The following is a 20,197-nucleotide window of genomic DNA, read 5'->3' as shown; positions in this document are numbered from 1 at the left end:
TTCAAGACCACATTTTTCAGTGCTGAAAAACAATATTTACGCCAAATGGTTAATGTCTTCGCTACACGCTGGATATGGCATCGCCGTAGTGCTTAAGCCTTTTCGCAGGTCTGGCAAGCCTGCAATGCTGTAATGTCTGGCAGGCCTGTGCTATAAACTAGTGTTGGAAAAGATTTAACCGCGCTGTTTGAAATGGTTGGAAAACATTTTTCTGGGTAAGCTGTAAAAATTAATTTTTTAAAAATATTTATTTTAATCGCCTTCTTATTTTTTTTAATTGAAAACAATAGGTGTATTTTTGTCGCAGTGCTTACACACCAAAAGTCTATATTGGCGGCATCTTTAAATTCCGCAGGAAAGGTGCACTCACTGGCGTCAATTTCTTTTCTTCTGTCAAAATCCCAAATTTTCTAAGAAATCGGGGAATTTGGCAAGTTTGTCTGTTTGTGTGCTCAGACGGCCGCCGCACCAGTTCGGTTCAAGTTGAAGGCAAGGGAATATTATTTTTAGCCAGTAGGCCACAGCTAAGAACACTGCTGGTCTGTCTAAAAATTTTCTTTTTGGCTGTGTCTGCAAATAAATCAAACACCTTCGTATCACATCAAGAGAACTAAAAGCAAAATCAGGAAAGTATGTAAAAATAGGGAAAAAGGCGTGGGTTGAGTTATGAATTGATGGCCCATTCGATTTTGTAGAATGCCCATCATTCGCCTGGAGTCTGCGGACAAGGAGATATTCGACACGGACCAGGAGATCGCCAAGTGCTCGGAAACGATTCGCACGGCTCTCGAGGATTTGGGCGACGAGAGCGATAACAGTGTGCTGCCCTTGCCGAATGTCAACTCGCTGATCCTGAAGAAGGTGCTCCACTGGGCCACCTACCACAAGGACGATCCCATGGTCACCGAGGAGGATGAGAACAAGGAGAAGCGCACCGATGACATATCCTCGTGGGATGCCGACTTCCTCAAGGTGGACCAGGGCACCCTGTTCGAGCTGATCCTGGCCGCCAATTACCTCAACATCCAGGGTCTGCTGGACGTCACCTGCAAAACGGTGGCCAACATGATCAAGGGCAAGTCGCCGCAGGACATCCGCGACACTTTCGCCATCAACAACGACTTTTCGCCGCAGGAGGAGGAGCAGGTGCGCAAGGAGAACGAGTGGTGCGAGGAGAAATAATAGGACACGCCTCTCTTTAAAATTGCCAAGGAGGCTTAGTTCGATTCCTATTTCTTATATTATCAAAATAAATCATTGCAAAACTACGGCTCCTATTTGTTATGTTTTAATAATTGGTTATTTATGTACGTAATTTAAAAAAAAAACAATTTAATTGTGTCTTATTAAACAATACCAAATTAGCCGTTTTTAATTTAAAGATAATATATATTTCGTCATGAACACGAAATTATCTACGTGTACTAGTCTAATGCCTGCAACTCTTATCTTAATCTTAAAAAAAAAAACTACAAAGAACACGTTCGTATTTCGGATTTCAAGATAATATATATTACATTATGTTATATTATTGAAAGTTATGATTTATTAAATGCCCTGAAAATTTAAGTATAATTCTCTCCAACCGTATAACAAACTTTAAATAAACATGCAACGTTTAGACAAACGTTATTTACAGACAGTTTAGCAATGGAATGTTATTCGATAATCTTATATTTATTAACCAAGAGCACGCACAATGACCTCCATGACCTTGGCCAGAATGGTAGTGACTAGATTAGCGACTTGACCCAAAATTGTGAAGACAAGGTCGATTATGCCCCCAAGCTGGTAGGATCGCAGACATTGGAAGATGAAGAAGGCGACCAAAACCACCAGCACGGGCTTCACCAGGGAGATCAGGAACCGGAAGGCGAAGAGTAGTGTGTACCAGGAGACGACCAGCAGCAACACGTATGCGATCAGTTGACCCAGGTCAGAGGGCATGGACACGTTCTTCGAAACGAATTCGTGGAAGACCGCGGGGAAGGAGCCGTCGTTCTGCCATCCCCCTTCTTCCCTTCTAAAATCCTTGTTGCTTCCCCGTTCCATGGTTTAGTTAAACTTCTCTGAGGCTACCAGCAAGGCACACTGACCCAATCCCGATCGAAAGTAATTTGGTTGTGATTCACAAAAATCCAATTGCCAAATCGTAAACAAATCTTCAAATTGCGAAAATCAGCTGTTTGAGTGTGACCATATTCGCGATCGTAGTTCTGCAGCCCTGCAGGGTGCACACATTTTAAGGTGACGCTAACTTTTTTCTGTAGTATTTAAAAAAATTAATTAAAAGTATGTTAATTTATCTATTTAAAAATTTTAAAATAAGTTTATAAAATAAAAAACATGCTTTAGGTGAGAAACTGTATATTTCTCAATGCGTTCTTGAAAAAATAATTACTTTGAAATGTTCAAAAAGGTTAAAAATGTTGTTAATAAATATAAAAAACGAAATATCAACATTTAACTTTTTATTTTAGCTTGCATCTTTTGAAATAATATATGAATAGAAAGTTATTTGCAAATTAAATATTAAAGGTTTAAAAAAAGGGTAATTTCATTTCGACTGTTTCACAGTTAAAATGTATTGTGTTTTTCCCAAGCGACATTATCAATAAATAAATATTTGATTTTCAGCTTTTTTTTATTTTTCACATTGGCAAACGCTGACTGAATTTTTTCTAACATTAAACGGCAAAAACAATTGCAGCTAAAAATGCTTTTAGAATATTTACATTAAATATTTACATTAAATATTTTCATAAAACGGTGGTTTGAGGTTTAGATTAGCTGTTATTAAGACAAACGGTTATGGGGCATTGATGGCCCCTAATTAATTTTCCCAAGTTGCCAACAAAAGCAATACAATTACTTTCTCTCTAAGTGCAGTGGGTTAAAGTTAACCTGGCCATAAATCTAAATGCGACCTTTCAACTTTGGCGCTGTGCATTGAACTGGCTGCAAATTCGCCATATCCGAGCGATTCCCCAAGGATAAACTGGTTGGCAAAAAGGTAAGAGGCTGCCTGAAACTGATGCTATAACAAAAACAAAAAAAATCTGAAAACACGGCAGGCGAACAATAAGCAATTTCCTTTTTCTTTGAGCTGTCTTGGTTCAACGTACTGCAGCCACTGCTCGCAAAGAAATCGCATTTTAATAGCAGTCAAATCGCCCACCGAGCACACAAATTGGAATAAATGGCGCCGAGGCAGGCACATCGTATAATAGGTGGGTGTGAAAATAAAAAAAAAACGAACTTAATTTATATGGGCCTTAGGCAACTGCACCAAAAATGTAGTTTCATTGTTCAGCAAGTTGACGGTGCTATTAGCTATGCTCTTTGCTTGTTCTGGGCAAACTATGTACATGTTACAATGGACAATGGGCAAACAGATGTCCATCCAACTTGGCTGCAGTTGCACTCTGGACTAGAAACGAAACTTCAGGGAACTGAACTCGACTTGATGCATCTGACAGGCTGACTTTGACACAAAGCCCAGGAGGACAGACTGTTGGCTCTATAAATAAGACACAACCCCCGACAGTGATGCCGGCGAACTATATAATTTATTAAACCAGACGCATGGTTCAGGCTAAAATAGAGGGGGAAAAAACATGACAGCGATTGGGGTGTATAACTTAAACAGTAAATTATAAAACTAAATAAGCTATTAAGATTTTTTAAGCATTTAAGTATTTAAATTTTCAAATAATTTGTGTTAGAATATAGTTAAGTAAACAATTAAAAGGAGCCAAAAGCATGCTTAAAAAAAAAAAGTTTAGTCTTTTGGTATTCGTCCTGTGACCTTTTAAGTAAACATTTTTCAAAGCAAACTTTTCGACACGCCTTGAAACCTCCATGATAGAAAAATATTGTCATTGCATAACTTAACCCTTAGATTCTGTTAGGAAACAACCGAATGGCCATCTCTGCCAGCTGACCCAATGTTAGTTGGTCTGATTCTGTGTGTGTTTGAGGGTGTTGCAAGTGCAACAACTGTGTCACGCCTTGTTTCTGTAAACGACAAAGCGGAGAGTAGTTCTGAATGTGCAGACTACTATATATATATGTGCGAATAAGTGAGGGGATGTGGCGGAAGACGAAGGACGAAGGACAACGACAAGCTGCTAAAGCCAGCTTGTTATTATTTCTGGCTTTTGTTGCTGGCTTCATAAAAGTGTTGTGCCGAGTTCTGTGCTGTGTTGTGCTGTCCACGTGTGTTTGAGTGTGCACGGGCGATTGTTTGTTTGCCCGGCTCTTCCTGTTGCTCGTTCGACTTCTGCCTGAGCGTTTCCGCTTCCATTCATTTGCCATTCCGCCCATGCCGCTTCCTTGTCGCCCCCTTGTCCCGCCCACTTTCTCTTTGGCATTTCATTTTTGTGCTTGTTTTGGATTTACTTTGCTCTGCGGCTATTTGCTTGACTAATTCCTAGAGACCGCTAAATATTTAATACACTCGCATCAGGCTAAAAATCATTTGAAGCCCTTGAAAGCACAGGGAATTTTAAAACCAATTTTGCCGCTGGCTGGGGAGATTATTACTCCTACGTGCACGTGGAAATTCTACTTTACCTGCCAACTGCATGGGAAACCTGCCGTTGACACCTGTCGCTTCACTTGCTTTAGATTGTGAACTGAAAGCAACAAAAACAATGCACTACACTTGACAAAACATCAAGTGTTTTCGATTGTCGTAGTGACCTGATTTTTAAAATTTTATATTTTGTTCTACTTTTTTTTACAGACCTCTGGATGGTCAAAACGATTACCTTTTTTATGAATAATTTCTCAGCCGAGTGAAATAAGCTTTGATCTTTGGTTTTCTACCAAAAGCAATATTAGGATCCACGTTGTGTTGATTTTGTACCAAAGGCGTTCCATGGATCTACTAGATACTAAAGGCAACTAATTTAATCTTGATATATATTATTTAATCTTTGTTTAATCAAATTGTGGTTATTTTTTTCTTGTGCTCATGCACTTTCAGACGTGTCCCACTTCAGCTGAAGTGGACGACACGTGTCAACTGTAAAGTGCATCGGATCCGGCAACCGCAACTTTGCAACTCAGAGTTGACCTTTTCGCACTGGAGTGTCTTGAGTCGTGAGTTTCTGATGCTATCGTTCACCGGGGGCAAAGTCATTTGACATAGTCAACTTGTTTTAAATTAATGAGCGCGCACACCGAAAAAACGCGCATTAAATTTCTTAGTGGGAGAAGGTAGAGAAGTCTGCAGAAGACAGAAGGCAACAGGTGGAAAGGGTTCCTCCCCCAGGAAGTGGCCGTAAAAAGCCACTCGGAACCATTCGAGGGCCTAAGTAAAGTTTCCGCCTGGTGGCCTGCAGGGGAATTGCCCGGACCACCTCCAAAAAAAAACGGAAAAAAAGACTGGCGGGCATAGGAAAATTACAACAAGCTGAAGAATAAACAAGGGGTCCTGGGCCTAAAGGATACGAGTATCCTTTTGGGCTCCGACGCGCCACGCCTTGTTGTATGCCTAATGGATTCCCCAATTCATTTGACCAAAAGCACCAAAAGGCCCTTATCCGCTCTTAAATGTCAGCACGTTATGAAATTATGGGCTAAATGAAATTATTCACAAATAAATGAAATTGCGCAGTCAACGGGAATCATTTTTGTACATTATTTTTACACTTTTTCTTCGTTTTCATTTTTTTTTCAATATTTTCATTCAATTTGGAGCGGCAGCTCTTTATCCCGCCTGAAATATCAAAGGTGAGTCAAAGGTGGGGCTATGGAAAGTAAGAAGAGAAGTATGTAGTTTCACCGAGAATCGGATTCTGGTGAGGGAGTGTCAATTCAATCAAGCGACCTGCTCCTTTCCACTTTTCTTCAACTTAATCTCGATGTTGTTGTCCTCGTTGTGTTGTTTGGTTACACAAAATGAGAATTTATGCCCGGCACACAATATCGGGCGCACATAAGCTGACTATATAATAAAATTTCAATTTGCCCGACAAACGATGTCGTCGACACTCATTTTTCCGTACAAAGGCAAAGAAGCGGCACAAAGCAATCGCAGTTCCCCCGGCCAAAGTGTACGCAAATATCGTATATAAAAATATTCCATCATGCGTTTTATTTACGCTTATTGCGATATGAAAGTTGGAGGACCCTCTGCAGGTCTACTTTTATACTGGAAATGCCCAAAAGTGTAATAGAAAACAATAGTTTAGAAATAAACATTTACTTAAAGAATTTCCCGTCACGTAGACCAAAACATCATGTATGGAAATTCACCTACAGATGCCTTTATGCCGGAAATGTTGTTTTTTAAAATTCGCTTTTGGTTTTTGCCGAATATCCTGTGTACGCTTCCTGCTTCGCTAATTGCTGCCAGCGGGGAGTTAACCTTTCAAAGGTTAACTCACTCAAAATACACCTACCGTTGACATTTTCACAGGGATTGGGATAACTGGTGCCTATTTAAAATGTAAACTCCATTGGTTACAACTCCTTAATCGACGGTAGTCAATGCCGTTTCGTAACATATTAATTACTGTGAGGTTCAGACATGGAAAACGATGCTTTACTTTTCAATTTGATATTTGGTTAAATTTTTATTAATTACTATGAGGTTCAGAAAAGGAAAACGATGTTTTTCCTTTTTAAATTTGTTATCTTTTGCTTACAATTTCATAGGAGAAAGCTTAATGCTTTATCTTAAATGTAAATAAATAAAAAAAAACCAACCTGAATGAATTTATTAAATTCAACCAAGTATTTGCTTTAACAGTTTAAATGTCGATATAGTATATATGTTGAGTATAGTTTAAATGCTAAGCTATCTTATCTGGAAAAGTACTTTGTTGTGTTCCTTTCGATATTAACGTTTTATTTTAAAACTTCTTAGAATTCTTTCTAAATCAGTTTACAAAGAACATGCAAGAATACAAAAGATGAAGTAGAAGGAATGAATTGAGTTATTGAATTTTATTGCATTATATAAAATCAGATAAATAAAAAAGAAAAAACACATTTGTTCTAGGAATTTGATTGATTTCTTCTATATTCTGTAGCTTAAATATTTCACTGTTTTCAGCATTATGATCGTATAAAGTGTAGATGTCAAATACCATTGAACAATGGAAGATTTCTTATGTACCATGGGCTCACGGCTCGAAAGGAATAATCCAAATGCCTTGAAATGGCTGTTGTATGTATAAAAGGGGGTGTTGATGGGGGTTGATAGCTATTGATATGACATTTACCGGTCGGTGGCTTTAAATCCTCAATGACGTCACCGAGGAGCAAGGGAACGGGAACAGGAACAGGGAGTAAGTGCGTCGGCGGAGGTCACGTAAAATACATGCTCGTTAAAAATTGACGATGTGCATCAGCGCGTGGCGCGATGCGGACTCTTAGACAAGGTGAGAGTAAAAGTGTTGGGACCCGGGAGTATTCGGTGTTGGTGAATCCACGTGCCTCAAGCACTTAACCCATTGACCGGAGTGCGTCCACCTTTTCGGCGTCGAGCATTTATCGAAATATGTACGCTTTTGGGCATTTATGACTTTTTAAAGCCGTCACCGCATCTCGTAAACTCATAAAAACATTCAGCCATAATGTCAGCGGGCTCAAGCGAAGCGAGAGCCCCCAAAGGACATCCACATTTACTGGGGCGTATACGTATTCTCATATAAATATCTAAATGTTTTGCATACTGCAAAAAAAAACCGACCGGCCCCCTTTCACATGCCTCTTTCGCAGCCTTTGCCAGCGTTGAGATATAAATACGTAATGCATGTCAGTTTGGTTTTGCGCTTTGATTTAACAGCGTTGATTTATGGCGCGCCAGCGCTGAGAAGTATGCTATGGTAGGATGGTGGGATGGTGGAGTGGTCTGATGGCAGGAGTATAAAAAATGCGCGTTAAAATCAAATATAACCCATGGCCGCAGTGAAAGCGGATTTAATTAGTGGAAAGCAGACGGAAAGTGTACGCTTCGCTGACAATATGAGATGAGATGGGTGGGACGATGATAACGATGTTGCCTGGCATAAACATTAAATCGCCAGCGAAATGCGTCTAAAGTTAAGGGAATATAAAATACAAGTCTGCCTTAAAAACAATCTTTACGAAGCGAATCAAAATCGAGCAAAAGGTCGCTGAAACTTTGGCCAAGTAGATCATTTCCAGGTTATTCACATATCTCAACAACCCATATCCCCCCCCCACCAAAAAAAAAACAACCTCCCACTGCTTATATCAAATTAATTTGTCGGCCAGCAATGAAATAACTTTGACAACTTCTCAGTATTCTTTCTGTTTGGGATCAAGGGTATAAAAGTTTTAGCGGCCCTCTTTGGCACTTGCTAATTGAGTTTGCCCGACTTTCATACGCCATGTGGGACCGACCGGTGAAGATTCCGTTTTGCCCGTGTTATTGCCGCCCGACTTGTCAACCTTTTTATTTGGTTCAATAAACCGAATGCCAGCATATATGCGAATATTTATTTGTATAAACACATCTAAATATTCGTGTGTTTAAAGGAGATGGGCAAACAAGCGACCGCTTCGACCGCCTGTTATTTTTGCCTAACATAACATGGCGTATACGCAACGCCAACACCTTTAACAGAAAAAATACGCATACGTCGAGTAGAGTATGCGGAAAAAAAGAATTCAGAAACGGCAGTTCCCACGTGTTTTCCCTTGTTTTCGAGAAAGCTTTTCATGCTAATGGAAAACCCAATACGTTTAACTTCTGATATGTGTGTATTATGAGAGGTTTCGGGGGCGGATATGTGTGTATGCCAAGTCAAGTACATCGCCCTCCTTCCGCCACTTCAAAGTATTGCATCTGTAATTCTGTCTATGGAGTACTTAAATATTTCTTCTACTTTTGAGTGAACAACATGTGGCGTTTTTCGTGTCAATTCTCTCGGATCGGATTTTCCTATGAACTCTTAGCTGTTCTTGAAAAAAACCAGAGCAAAAAACGCGACATTTAAATCGCTCTGGAGAATTTAATTGACAAAATTAATTACCGAAAATGCTTTCTCGTCTAAATTATAAATATCCAAGGGAGCCGCATAAACAAAAACGCAAAAGAAGCGAGAAAAACAACGGCACAACTCAGGTTGTTGACAAAAAAACAACATGGCCAAGAAGTGAGGAGGGGTGAAGGGGCGTCGCCGTTTTGCGTTGTTCAAATATTCATGACAAGACGGCACAAAGTGCTCAAGTTTATTGCAATGAGAACAAGTAAACGACGGCGGCGGCGACTGTTGCTTTCCTCCAACTCCCGCCTGTACTTTTTATGGCATATCTTTTTATGAAATATGCCCGAATATACACCGGCTAAAATAAAGTGATTTTGGGACTGCGCTCAAATCCGCTGGCATGACATCAGTTCAGTTTGTATCTGTGAGATGCAAATCGTCCCAAAAAAAAAGCGACTATTGCATCACACGCAATTGTCCAACTGCTGACGCATGCACTTCTTCGACTCCAGGCCATGACATCACTTTACACGCACGATTTGTGGCAAATGCCGCCATAATTTCTGCCCAAAACACAACGCCTCCCTACCGTGATCCTTTGCCTCTGGATTCGAGGAGGATTCGAGGGGGATTCTGGGACGATTCGAGGAGGGTCTTAAGGAGCAAATGGCAGCGAGTGGGCGCAGGATGACCGAATGCAAGAAGATGGCGACGACTTCCGCACAAACGGAAGCCACATTCCGCTCTTTTGCTTGCGACTTGCCATTGTCAACGTTGTGTTCTTGTACTCTTGTATTCTTGGCCCACACGTACACACACACACACACTCACACACTCAAACACACTGATGCATCACTTTTGGCCGACATCCAAGAGTTGAACACAAATTTTTCGAGTACAGTCAGCAAAAAGCGCATTTTGGCATGGCAACATGGCAGACTCAAAAATCACACGCATACATACGCCATCGGCACACCTTTATGGATTGAAAGTTCAGCAATTAGCGAGCTGAATCGCATTTAATTTATAAATATATATATATATATATATATAAATATATATATACCTTTTACTTTTTTAAAATAACGAAATTTTTACCTATTGCTATTTTGTAGCTTATAGCGATTCCAATTACCATATTATTATACATAATATATATGAAATCACTCCAACGTATATTTATTAAATCAGGTAAAAGATCGAAATTATAATGCCAATTTCTATTTCATTCGTGGATTTATGGATATTTGTATTTCTATGTTATATATTTATTTATATATTTTGATATTAAAAATTAAGTACAAAATTACGTTGTACATACAAATTTGAAAAAAAAATAAATTTTTAAATATAAATCGGATAAGCTGAGTATGCCCTTGTTTTAATTGAAATGCATCTATATTCAATCGATTAAGGCGTTGAGAAAAAATTACTTTGACAGTGAATTGGATACCAATTGGCATGCATCGCTTAAATGACAGAGATGCCTTTCAAACTAATTTAAAGCCTCTTCAGCTTAAATATGCAAATGCCCAAATGAAAGCAGCGGCGGTCAGCGGTAATTATAAATATTTGCTTGCCACAAAAACTCACAAGCAATCAACCCTGTGCAGGTGTAATTCCTTCAATTAGCTGTGTCCCCACAATCAACAACTTTCCGTGAACTATAATTATGTAAGCCACTGTCACTGTCAAATGACATCAGTTTAACCGGAAATTATGCTTACGTGACACTCAATTACTTAGGGCAAATTGTAAGAGAATATGTAATTAATTGTTAAACATGCTTAAAATTGTAATGAAACGTAAATTCTAAAAGTGAAATAAGTTATTTATTTTTCTTTGCACACTTAATTATTTATTCTTTAAGGGAAATAATATTAAATATGCACCTGTATTTGAATATATTTTACCATTCGTAAACTGTTATGAAAAGTAAATTTAAATAAGTTATTTATTTTTCTTTTAACCAATAGTTAATTATTTTTATAAATTTTTCCATTATTTTATTCATATGACTAAAATTAATATCTGTACCACATCTGACATGTTTTCCCGTTCGTCAGTGTCATAGCTTCAAAATCGTATAAATGCCTAATGAATGAAGGTGTCTGTGAGTTCCTGGAAATCGTAGTAAAGTGGGTTATTTAAACAGTTTGTTCGGTGAGCTGGCAACCTTTGTGATTCGGGCTAACTGAGCAGTTGACATCATATACCCCTAGTGCATATACGCGGTATATGCGGTATATACGCCATAAAACTGGCCCGCAATCTTCTGTCAATGGAACAATAGAGTTCGCCCCTAAAAGGGTAAGAATTGGGAATTTTCGGTGGGGTAGCATATTTGCCGGCAGAATTTTTGGCGGCAAACGCCTACGCATCATTGTCGCAACCCCAACCCCACTCGATTTGTCCTTGGGCCTTTGGCGTTAGTGTTGCTCGATTGGGGCTTGAAAAATCATTCATTGAGACCCACTAACACACACATACATACAGACACACAGTGGCTAGTTGGCAGTTGTAGAGAGTCGTAGAGATTTTTCGCGTGGGCGTTGCGTGTTATTGCTATTGCTATTGCTGCTGCCTCGTTGTTTTCATACTCCAAATATTTGTAGTGGAAAAATTCTTACAGAAGTACTATTGAGCTGGCTTTCTCTCTCTCTGTCTCTCTCTGTTGTTCGCCATTAAGTTTCGTTTTATGACAGTGTCGCTGGCTTTGGCTGGAAACAGTTGACGCAGCAGCTCCACTTTCAACAAAAAAAAAAAAAAATAAATAAAAGAAGAAAAAAAAGAAAAGCTGGAAATTCCAAAAGAGCGTGGGCGTCGGATGCCTCTGCTTCTAGTTTGCAAACCCCCCAAACCTCCCACCATTGCGGTTTTTCCTTATTGTGTATGCCTGTCGCGCTTTGCTGATTTTTCTTAATGGAATTTATGCGAGTGTGAAATTTATGTTTGTGCACAGATAGAAAACGCAAAACTATTCTTAGTTCTCGCTTTGGCGAGTGGAAAAACACACGCGTTGCCTACTTTTCTGCGCAATGACAAGGCCACCACCACCCGAACCACCCAAATCACCCACTTAGATTAACTGCAGCGCGTGCGGAAATCGCCAGCACACACTTTCCGTAATAATTCAGATTGGCATTAAGCAGTTTTTCCTGCGGTAACTCTTACATGTTCATTAGCTGTCAGTTAGGCCAATCAAGCTCGCAACACAAAAATAAGGAAACGGTTGCATGCGAAGCCAGCGGGATATCGGTTGCTCGAAACCGGAATATCCCGACAGCAAGTCGCTATGTAATCGCTCGCAGTTATGAATATTTACTGGCATCCTATTTTCTGCCTGGCCCACACACACATTACTATATTATGTCAATGCGAGTGTGTGGGCGGTACAAATTGCTTTTCAATCAATTGAGCCTGCAGTTATTGCACTCACTTGCCCAAAGGTTGCGTCTTATACTTGTGTATATATTGCTCATACGACCCGTTTGCCCAAAAAAAGAAAACCAAGACAGAGTGGGAGTAACTGGGTGGTTCATTCATATATGCCATTGACTGGCAAAACGCCCTCGAATAGTCTTGTATTACAAATGGAAATTTCTTGACTTCTGCCAAAAAAGAAAAGCAGAGAAGGAAAAACCCTTTGTCAGTATTTGAGTTGGAGCCACATGGCGCGGGTGTATGTCTTTGGCATATTTATGATTCAGCTGATAAATAAAATAAATTTCATTTAAAGCCCATTTAAGCTTTATTGCCGCCACTAGCCGCTAGCCGGCTATTTGTGCTCATAGTTTGGCTCGTAAATAATAATTCGCCAGAGGATGTAATACGCCTCCACACAATTTGCCAATCTGCAGTTGTCAGTTCGGCGATGCAATCAGATGGGCCAAGCTCTGCTGCTGATGCGGTTATATATTGAATGCACTCCATGCCATAAGGTGTTGCAGCCGCTGATCCTTATGTCAGAGAAATTGCATCAGCATCAGCCACCTGGCCGCAAAAGCTTACTGAGTGCCTGATGTGGACATAAATGCGTTACTCTGCCTTTCCAGCCTGGACACGTACGATTCATCTTCAGCTGCTCGGCAAGTTGCTAAACTGAGGAGGCATTTGGGTGGAAAACGTTTCGGCGGGTGGCCACCACGGGAGGAAATGGCTGCAATGTGGATGGAAACCGAGCTACATATGTTACCTCACCCGAACTTGAGTTGTGGTTTTAGGAAGGTGACTGGTTTTGAAGGTCAATCAGTAGCAGATATGGGTATCGTTCGAAATTGTGAAAGAATGGGTTGACAAATTTATGATGGGGAATGCATAATACATATAACAAAACATTTATAGAAATATAGGTTGTATGGTAACAGTTAACAAACATTTGTTATATATATACGTTTTGGTCCAAAAGCGACTGTATAAATGTTCATACTTTTGTGTTTGCATAAAAGTGTTTAAACTTGTATTCAAAGAATAGTATTATATTAATAAAATACACTCAAATTGCTCCACTGTGCATCTATTTTCTGGCCCACTCATCTGCGAATTTATGTTTAAAACGTGTGGACTAAATTATGACAAACCGCAGTGAAAGTTTCAAAAAGCATTTTCAGCACACACTTAGTGCTCACCTTCACGCCCCCTGCCGCCCACTTTTGTGGAAAAATTAGAGAGAACGAATACCCAAAAAAAAAAGTAGAATAAAATGAACAGCGAAGTGTACGTGCCAGTTTAGTTCACTTCAAAATGGACAGCCACGACCACTGAAAAACTTTGGCTTGATTAAAGTGCGAACACCGTGCGGAAATGTACCAAAGTGTACGGAAATTTTCCCGAGATGTACGGCACTGTGCTGTCCCGCTCTTGGCAGCTCCATGCCCATAATTAATGCTTATGCCCACTGGACTGGCCAGAGACTACTCTTCATTTCGCCGGCTCAATCTCTCTTCTCGCCCTTTTCGCTTGTGTGAATGCCAACTGATGCATTATCTGCACACTAGAAAAAATAAGGGATCAACATGATTGTTGTGGTCTTCTATAAATGTGCTTTACGATTTCTTTACAATTTTATCTTTTTAATTATCTAAATTAATAGAAGTTAATGAGTTTGGTAACTAGAATATATCTAAACAGTTCAGATATATGTGTAATAACAATATAATCCTTGATTTTTTCCAAGATTATACTTTAGTTAATTATTAATTAAATAACAAGCTTTTACTTGTATTTATTTTTTTTTTCAAATTCGATTTAAGTAATCATTGAACACTAACATTATTTGATTTAATCTTAAAATTTATTTTGTTACTTAACAAAAGATAAAGAGTTAATAATGCTATAGCAATAAAGATATTTGTCCATTCAATATTAAAATATTTTTAACCTTAGTGCTTTACTAAAATTATCAAAACATATGTCATAAACATGTGAAAATTATATATAATTTTAGTAACCAAACCTTTCGTAGGTACAGATAGTTTCTCCTTGTGGAAAATTTCGAGAGCCGCATAGCTTTGCCACTTGCTTTGCGGCTTTGTGCCTGGGATTAGTTAATTTTGAGATAATTCGAGTGTTAAGCATGTGGCGTCCGGCAATTGCAGGCCCATTCCCAATTAGTTGTCATTATGGGGATCGCTTGTAACTGCTTTCGAAGCTGCGTCCTGCTGGGCGCAGGACACTCCCAGTCCCAGTCGCAGTCCCAAGCCCAGTGAACTCCAGACAATGGATGCCAAAATTGTGTCGCCTGCAATCAGAGCGGATAAACGTGTGGTGTGCGTGTGTGTGATAAACAAGTCTAATTAAAGCTAACGAGATTAGAACGGACCAAGACGCACTCGAGCACAGTTTTGGGCTTAATTAAATCCCCTGTCAGTTCGTTCTCAACTTGTCAATTAGCCGGCATTACGCCAGAGCTTTCAAATCAACGAGTACAAGTACGATTATGTTTTTTGTCTATTTTCGAAAAGTGTCTAAAAATACACGTACTATATGTAAGTGCCCCTTATCTGTTGCCCATTTGTGGGCGTTCATGCAATGCAAATAAGTAAATGTTTGCCTTTGAAATCGATCAACGGCATGGGATTGGAATTGGGCCATTTCGATTCGTTTCGTGTTTGGGGTGTAGATTCAGTGGGCGGATTTAGACACCCAGCTCAAGTGGTTAGCAAATAGAGGTCTAAAAATAAGCGAACGCACACATATGTCAATAAGCGACAGGCGTTAAGACTCTTTTTATCTTCACAAATAGGACATAATCTGCTGGATAAATTGGGGATAATTTTCGATGAGGCGCTTAAAAACCGCTGGAAGGGGCTGTGCCTCCCTAATTTTATTTACCTTCTTAGAAAATCCAATACGTATCTTATTTTTTGTGAAATAAAGTTATTATAAATATTTGTATATCTTTGATTATATTTTGGTAAAGCCTTTTACTTAAGTAAGAGTAGTGAATTTTTCAACTTAAAGCTTAAAATGTTAAAAATATAATTAAACCAAAAACTCTTTATTTTTATTTTCTTTATTTTCTTTTCAAGAGACATATTCAATTTTCCATAATAAATTCAGTACATTATAGAATATTGATTCTACTTATTAACGCATCAATTGTTAATGATGACGTTCTCTGAAATCCTTCACAAATATTTTCTTTTTCAATTGTCAATGCCAAGCAATACATATTCAAGTTGACATTGTTTTTAATGAGAAGCCATTATGTCTTTAATGAGCTGAGGCTCGAATGACATGATATCTTGGCTTTTCGAAAGGCCAAAACTCAAACTCGAATTCGGCGCAAAGTGAAATTCAAACAGGAACCCACGTGGCGGATGGTAAACATTTACTTCTAATGATCTATGTTCTTAGTTGGAGAGATGTTGGGATATATAAATAGGTGGTGTGAGCAACAAGCTCGATGGTGGCGGCATGGCGAGTGGGCGTGTCTCTTGCCATTTAACCGGGCTAAGTGAATTATTATGTTTGTTCTTGTAATTGCTTTCCGTTTAGTTTTTGGCCATTGATTCGAAAGGAAGCCAGTTAAAGGGCAAGTTTCGATGGGAGATCGTGGGCGTTATTAATTTATGAATCCACCATCTCACATTCTGACCATGACGAGCGAAATTATGGTAATTTGCAAGTTTGTCCTTGCCGAGTTAAGTGAATGGCCGTAAAAACAAAGCGTAAACTTGACGCTGGGACAATTATGATCTAACAGAGGTAAATTTGACAAACAAGACGACAACGAAATGAAACCGAGACAGAAACAAAAGTTTCACAAAGTTTGCTTTTCGCCATCAAGAACAAATCAAGCAAATGACAACACAAACAAATAAATATCAGACTCATCAACGTCATGAAAATGGCGGCAGGCTGACCGTCCAAGCTTCCAAAGCAACAACAACTTGAGCAACAAGAATGGCAACAAACACTTGGCCAACAAAAGCATGACCAAAAGCAACGACAATCCCTCGTAATGACAGTAATGAAATGTAACAGTTACATTGCGCATCGTTAAGTGGCACACAAAAGCCCATTGCTAAGTCGCGTGGGAAAACCAAAGGAAAACTGCAAAAGATGGTCAGGGGTGGCAGTCTGGTTTTGTCATTATAAATATATAAAATTTTCCTAGCCACTCACTCAAAAAATTTATAGATGCCTAGATTGTGTATAGTTTTGTTTAACAAAATTATGCCGAGAACATGTTTATTTACAACATAAACATGTAATGTATGTATTTCTTTTCTTGTGTAATGTTTTTTTTATTACGCTTTGAACAATGAGTGACCAAGTATGTACTAACCATATCACAAAAGTCAAAGGTGAAAAGCTACATTTTAATAAATTTCTATTTGAGAAAACAGAAAATCAGAACATTTGTTGATGCAATACACTCTTACAAAACAAAAAATGTATAGTTCATAAAATTTTTAAAAATGCAACTTTAGTGCAAAATTATTTTGTTGTTTCCTTTTTTTTTTAATTATTAATTTAGCTATAGTCATGTATAGTTTTCTTTAACCAAATTTGCCGAGAACTGGTTTATTTTGTAAGTAAAGCTTTTGTCTTAAGCCTTGAGAAATGAATACCAAGTATGTACTAATCATTTCAGAAACACCAAAGGTTATAAAGGTATATTTTATTGAATTTCTCTTAGAGAAAAGGGCAAATCAGAGCATTTCTTAATGCAAAACACACTAGCAAAAATAATTTATAGTTTATATTATTATGTTGTTTTTAGATAAATATTTATTTTCAGAATATATTGTAGTTAAAAAAACTATCAACAAAAGAACTCAGAATAAAACTTAACATTTTTGTAGGTTTGAGGGTTTCATCCCGAGGCTTCCCAAAAAAAGAATGAACTGGCTGCATTGAAATGCAAAGCAGTGCTCAGCTTGGTAGGCGGATTCATTTGAAAAGCAACTTAGGCAGCCACATCGGCCACAGACAAATTGCATAAAAGGGCAGATAGTCAGCATTGTCCTTGTCGGCATTTGCGCAAAGCTGCAGTTGAAATTCGATTAAGCCCGCCGTCTTGCCTTGAACTTGCATTTTAATAACTGCCAACACTAGTTTTTGGGGTCGGAAATTCTCTTGTGTGATTTGGTTTCTCTTCAACTTTAGTTAGAATTGAAATTTTGTTACAAATAAATTTTTTAGAAATAATGAAAAGGTGGATTAAAAGCTTAATTGTCGAATTATAAATTAATTAATTAGAAAAAGAACAGTCCAGGAAGAAGCGCTCATGATTCTGAAATAATTAAATAATTTGTTTGAAACAATCTCATTAAAGATACATTCAATTTGCATAGGAGAATTTTATATGTACTGTGTTTTTGTTAATTGTATGTCTATATGTAGCAAGACTTAGACTCTTAACTACCAACTGTTTAATCCGAATTAATAGTTATTTGTCAGCCGTATACACCTGCTATCGGGAACCCCCTACTACTTTATCTACCCAAACCATTCGGTTAATCTCAGCCAATATATGGCCACAAATCTTGGGCCGCAATAAGACCAAATTATCCTAATTGCAAATTAATGAATATGCCGTGTCAGCTGGGAGCATGGGTATTTATTTATATGCTGGGGGTGTGGCATTTGAACTCGATGTATGCTACATTTAACACCGAGCCACGCCCCCCGCCCCCTGCCATTTGGGTTAATTATAAATTATTTGAAGCGAGCACTTGATGTGTTGTCATAGATATTAGTCCCAACCCCCTCGCCAGCCGTTTAATTATTCCTTACGATGTTATTTAAATTTGAATGGGCGAAAGGGAGAGCAAATGTCCCATATCCTGACATTTATCGTTGTCCTTATGTGCGTGTGGCCTGATCCAATTAATGCCTCGCTGGCGATTAGGTTGCTGATTTGCACAAATCAATGCAACACCACCCCAAGGTCACCACCCACCTGTAATATAGTACCCACACCAATGGGTATAGACCACCGGTCGACACTGAATTGAATGAATTATTTTACGGCATTACTTTATTGCGGCGTCATAGGCAAAGGAAATGTCATTTTGATTACTCGCACGCGCCATCGAATTCAGAGGCGGTGGGGCATCGCTTATTGATTTCCCGACAATTATTTGTGCGTAGAGTACAAGCTACAAGTACGTATCTATAACCTATCCGATTTGTTGCACTTCGTGTATTGAAATCGATTGGTTAGCCCTCCCATTTTCTTTGGCCGTTTATAGCGTTTTGGTAGCGTTTTGATTCGCATAATTATTGTGATGAAAGGGCAAATATCCCAACTCAAATGTCAGCCACTTGTCGTCATAGCTGACTCATTGTCATTGTCCTTGTCATCGAAGCACTTCCCCCAGATCCCAGTTCCCAAATTCCGAATTGTGAATCACACTAAAGGAACGAAAACAGCTCAAAGCACCGCCTTGCACTACCCCGAAAATCGCCTGCATTTTGTCTCCCGATTCATGTCACAAATTCCCGTCCAAATACGCAGTTGTTGACATTGAAACTGGCATTTATTTTTAGACATCCTCAAATAGACAATAAACAACAACTTTTTGGGTGCACCCTACCACATAAGCAACGAAAGTTGAGAGCCCTATTAAAGATGCGCATATGGTGGGCGAAGAAGTGTACGCATAATCTCAGCACTTCAGAGGCACGGAGAAAAAAACGTTGTAAGTCTTTGGCTATATGCCCGAAATAGTGGTATCATCAATGATTGGCTTTAAAGGAATTTAAGTCCGGTGTTTAAATCTTAATAATAAAGTATTTCAAAAGATTTTCTTAACAAACAATTATGTGTTTGAAGATTTTATACGGACGAAATCGAAATTATAAATGTATTACTGTAAATCTTCAACAATAAAATTAAAAGAGGCTAAAATATTTTAATAAAAATAATTGCTTTGTAGAATTTAATTTACAATAAATCAATGAAAATTTATCTTTTTAGAGCTGTACTACAAATTGAAACTAAATGTATTCATAGTAATTAGGGTTAAAAAAAAGGTTTAATATAGATATTACTTTGTGAAATAAAATATAAAATACAAAAATATTTGTAGAATTAAATATGTAATTGAAATATTCGTGATGCTTTAAAATTATTTATACATTTTCAAATCTTATATAAATCTTATTTATTTATTTTTTAATATTACTTTTAAGACATGCATTTTATGAATATAATATAGTCCGATTCCAAATTTTTCTACAGCTTAGGGCGACCTATCAAGCATAGCAGCAGTGCTTTATGCTTCAACTGAGTTCTTGGAACATTGGGTCTTTGATATGCATTAGATATGCTTAAAAATCAACCTTTTTGGCACTTGGAGATTAAGTTCTTAATGCTCGTGCTAGTGATTTTTTGGAAAATGCCAGCCACGGGCTGGCTCTTCCTTAGAACCCTAAAATGTCAATGTTTCCAGTTGAGCGACGCAAAACAAGCGGCTTGAAAAATCGCCGAGCGACAAGCATTTTTGTCCGGAAACTAATTTAGGAAAATTCTTCGTAGTCGGGAGACATGTTTTATTCGAGAATCGGGATCGAGGGAGTTATGGTAAAAGGGGTCTGTATCAAGATGAGCAGTGGGCAGGCATAAACCCGATTTGCCATTTGAAGCGGAAGTGACCCTTGAAGTCTGATTTTGTCTGTGCGGCCATTCGTTGGCAACGAGATTTTCCTTTTGGCCAGGAGGCAACTCCACATTCACATCCATCTCCATGTTCATATTTATTTATTTGCTCCTA

At 38.5% G+C, this 20,197-nt stretch overlaps 2 protein-coding genes across 3 annotated transcripts; one reads left to right on the top strand and one right to left on the bottom strand.

Annotated features, from left to right (window-relative positions):
- Window positions 1-382: 382 nt before the first annotated feature.
- LOC108144910 (S-phase kinase-associated protein 1) lies at window positions 383-1,268 on the top strand. 2 transcript variants are annotated; one of them, XM_017270074.2, is made up of 2 exons: window positions 383-626; window positions 696-1,268. In XM_017270074.2, exon 2 carries the CDS (start codon window positions 697-699, stop codon window positions 1,180-1,182), a length of 486 nt encoding a protein of 161 aa, XP_017125563.1. In that variant the 5' UTR covers window positions 383-626; window position 696; the 3' UTR covers window positions 1,183-1,268. The 2 variants fall into 2 exon arrangements, with proteins under 2 accessions (XP_017125563.1, XP_017125562.1); XM_017270073.2 differs by having other exon boundaries at window positions 386-630.
- Window positions 1,269-1,526: 258 nt separating this feature from the next.
- Window positions 1,527-2,180, bottom strand: LOC108144911. Its single transcript, XM_017270075.2, has one exon. It carries the CDS (start codon window positions 2,050-2,052, stop codon window positions 1,681-1,683), a length of 372 nt encoding a protein of 123 aa, XP_017125564.1. The 5' UTR covers window positions 2,053-2,180; the 3' UTR covers window positions 1,527-1,680.
- Between the last annotated feature and the right edge of the window lie 18,017 nt (window positions 2,181-20,197).

The sequence above is a fragment of the Drosophila elegans genome, unplaced genomic scaffold (genome assembly GCF_018152505.1).
Source record: "Drosophila elegans isolate 14027-0461.03 unplaced genomic scaffold, ASM1815250v1 contig_183, whole genome shotgun sequence".
NCBI classification, from domain to species: Eukaryota; Metazoa; Arthropoda; class Insecta; order Diptera; family Drosophilidae; genus Drosophila; species Drosophila elegans.
This window is presented reverse-complemented; position numbering and strand designations above follow the sequence as displayed.

Excerpts from the sequence above, each read along its gene's own strand:
- LOC108144910 (XM_017270074.2), top strand. The coding sequence starts at position 697 with ATGCCCATCATTCGCCTGGAGTCTGCGGACAAGGAGATATTCGACACG.
- LOC108144911 (XM_017270075.2), bottom strand. The coding sequence starts at position 2,052 with ATGGAACGGGGAAGCAACAAGGATTTTAGAAGGGAAGAAGGGGGATGG.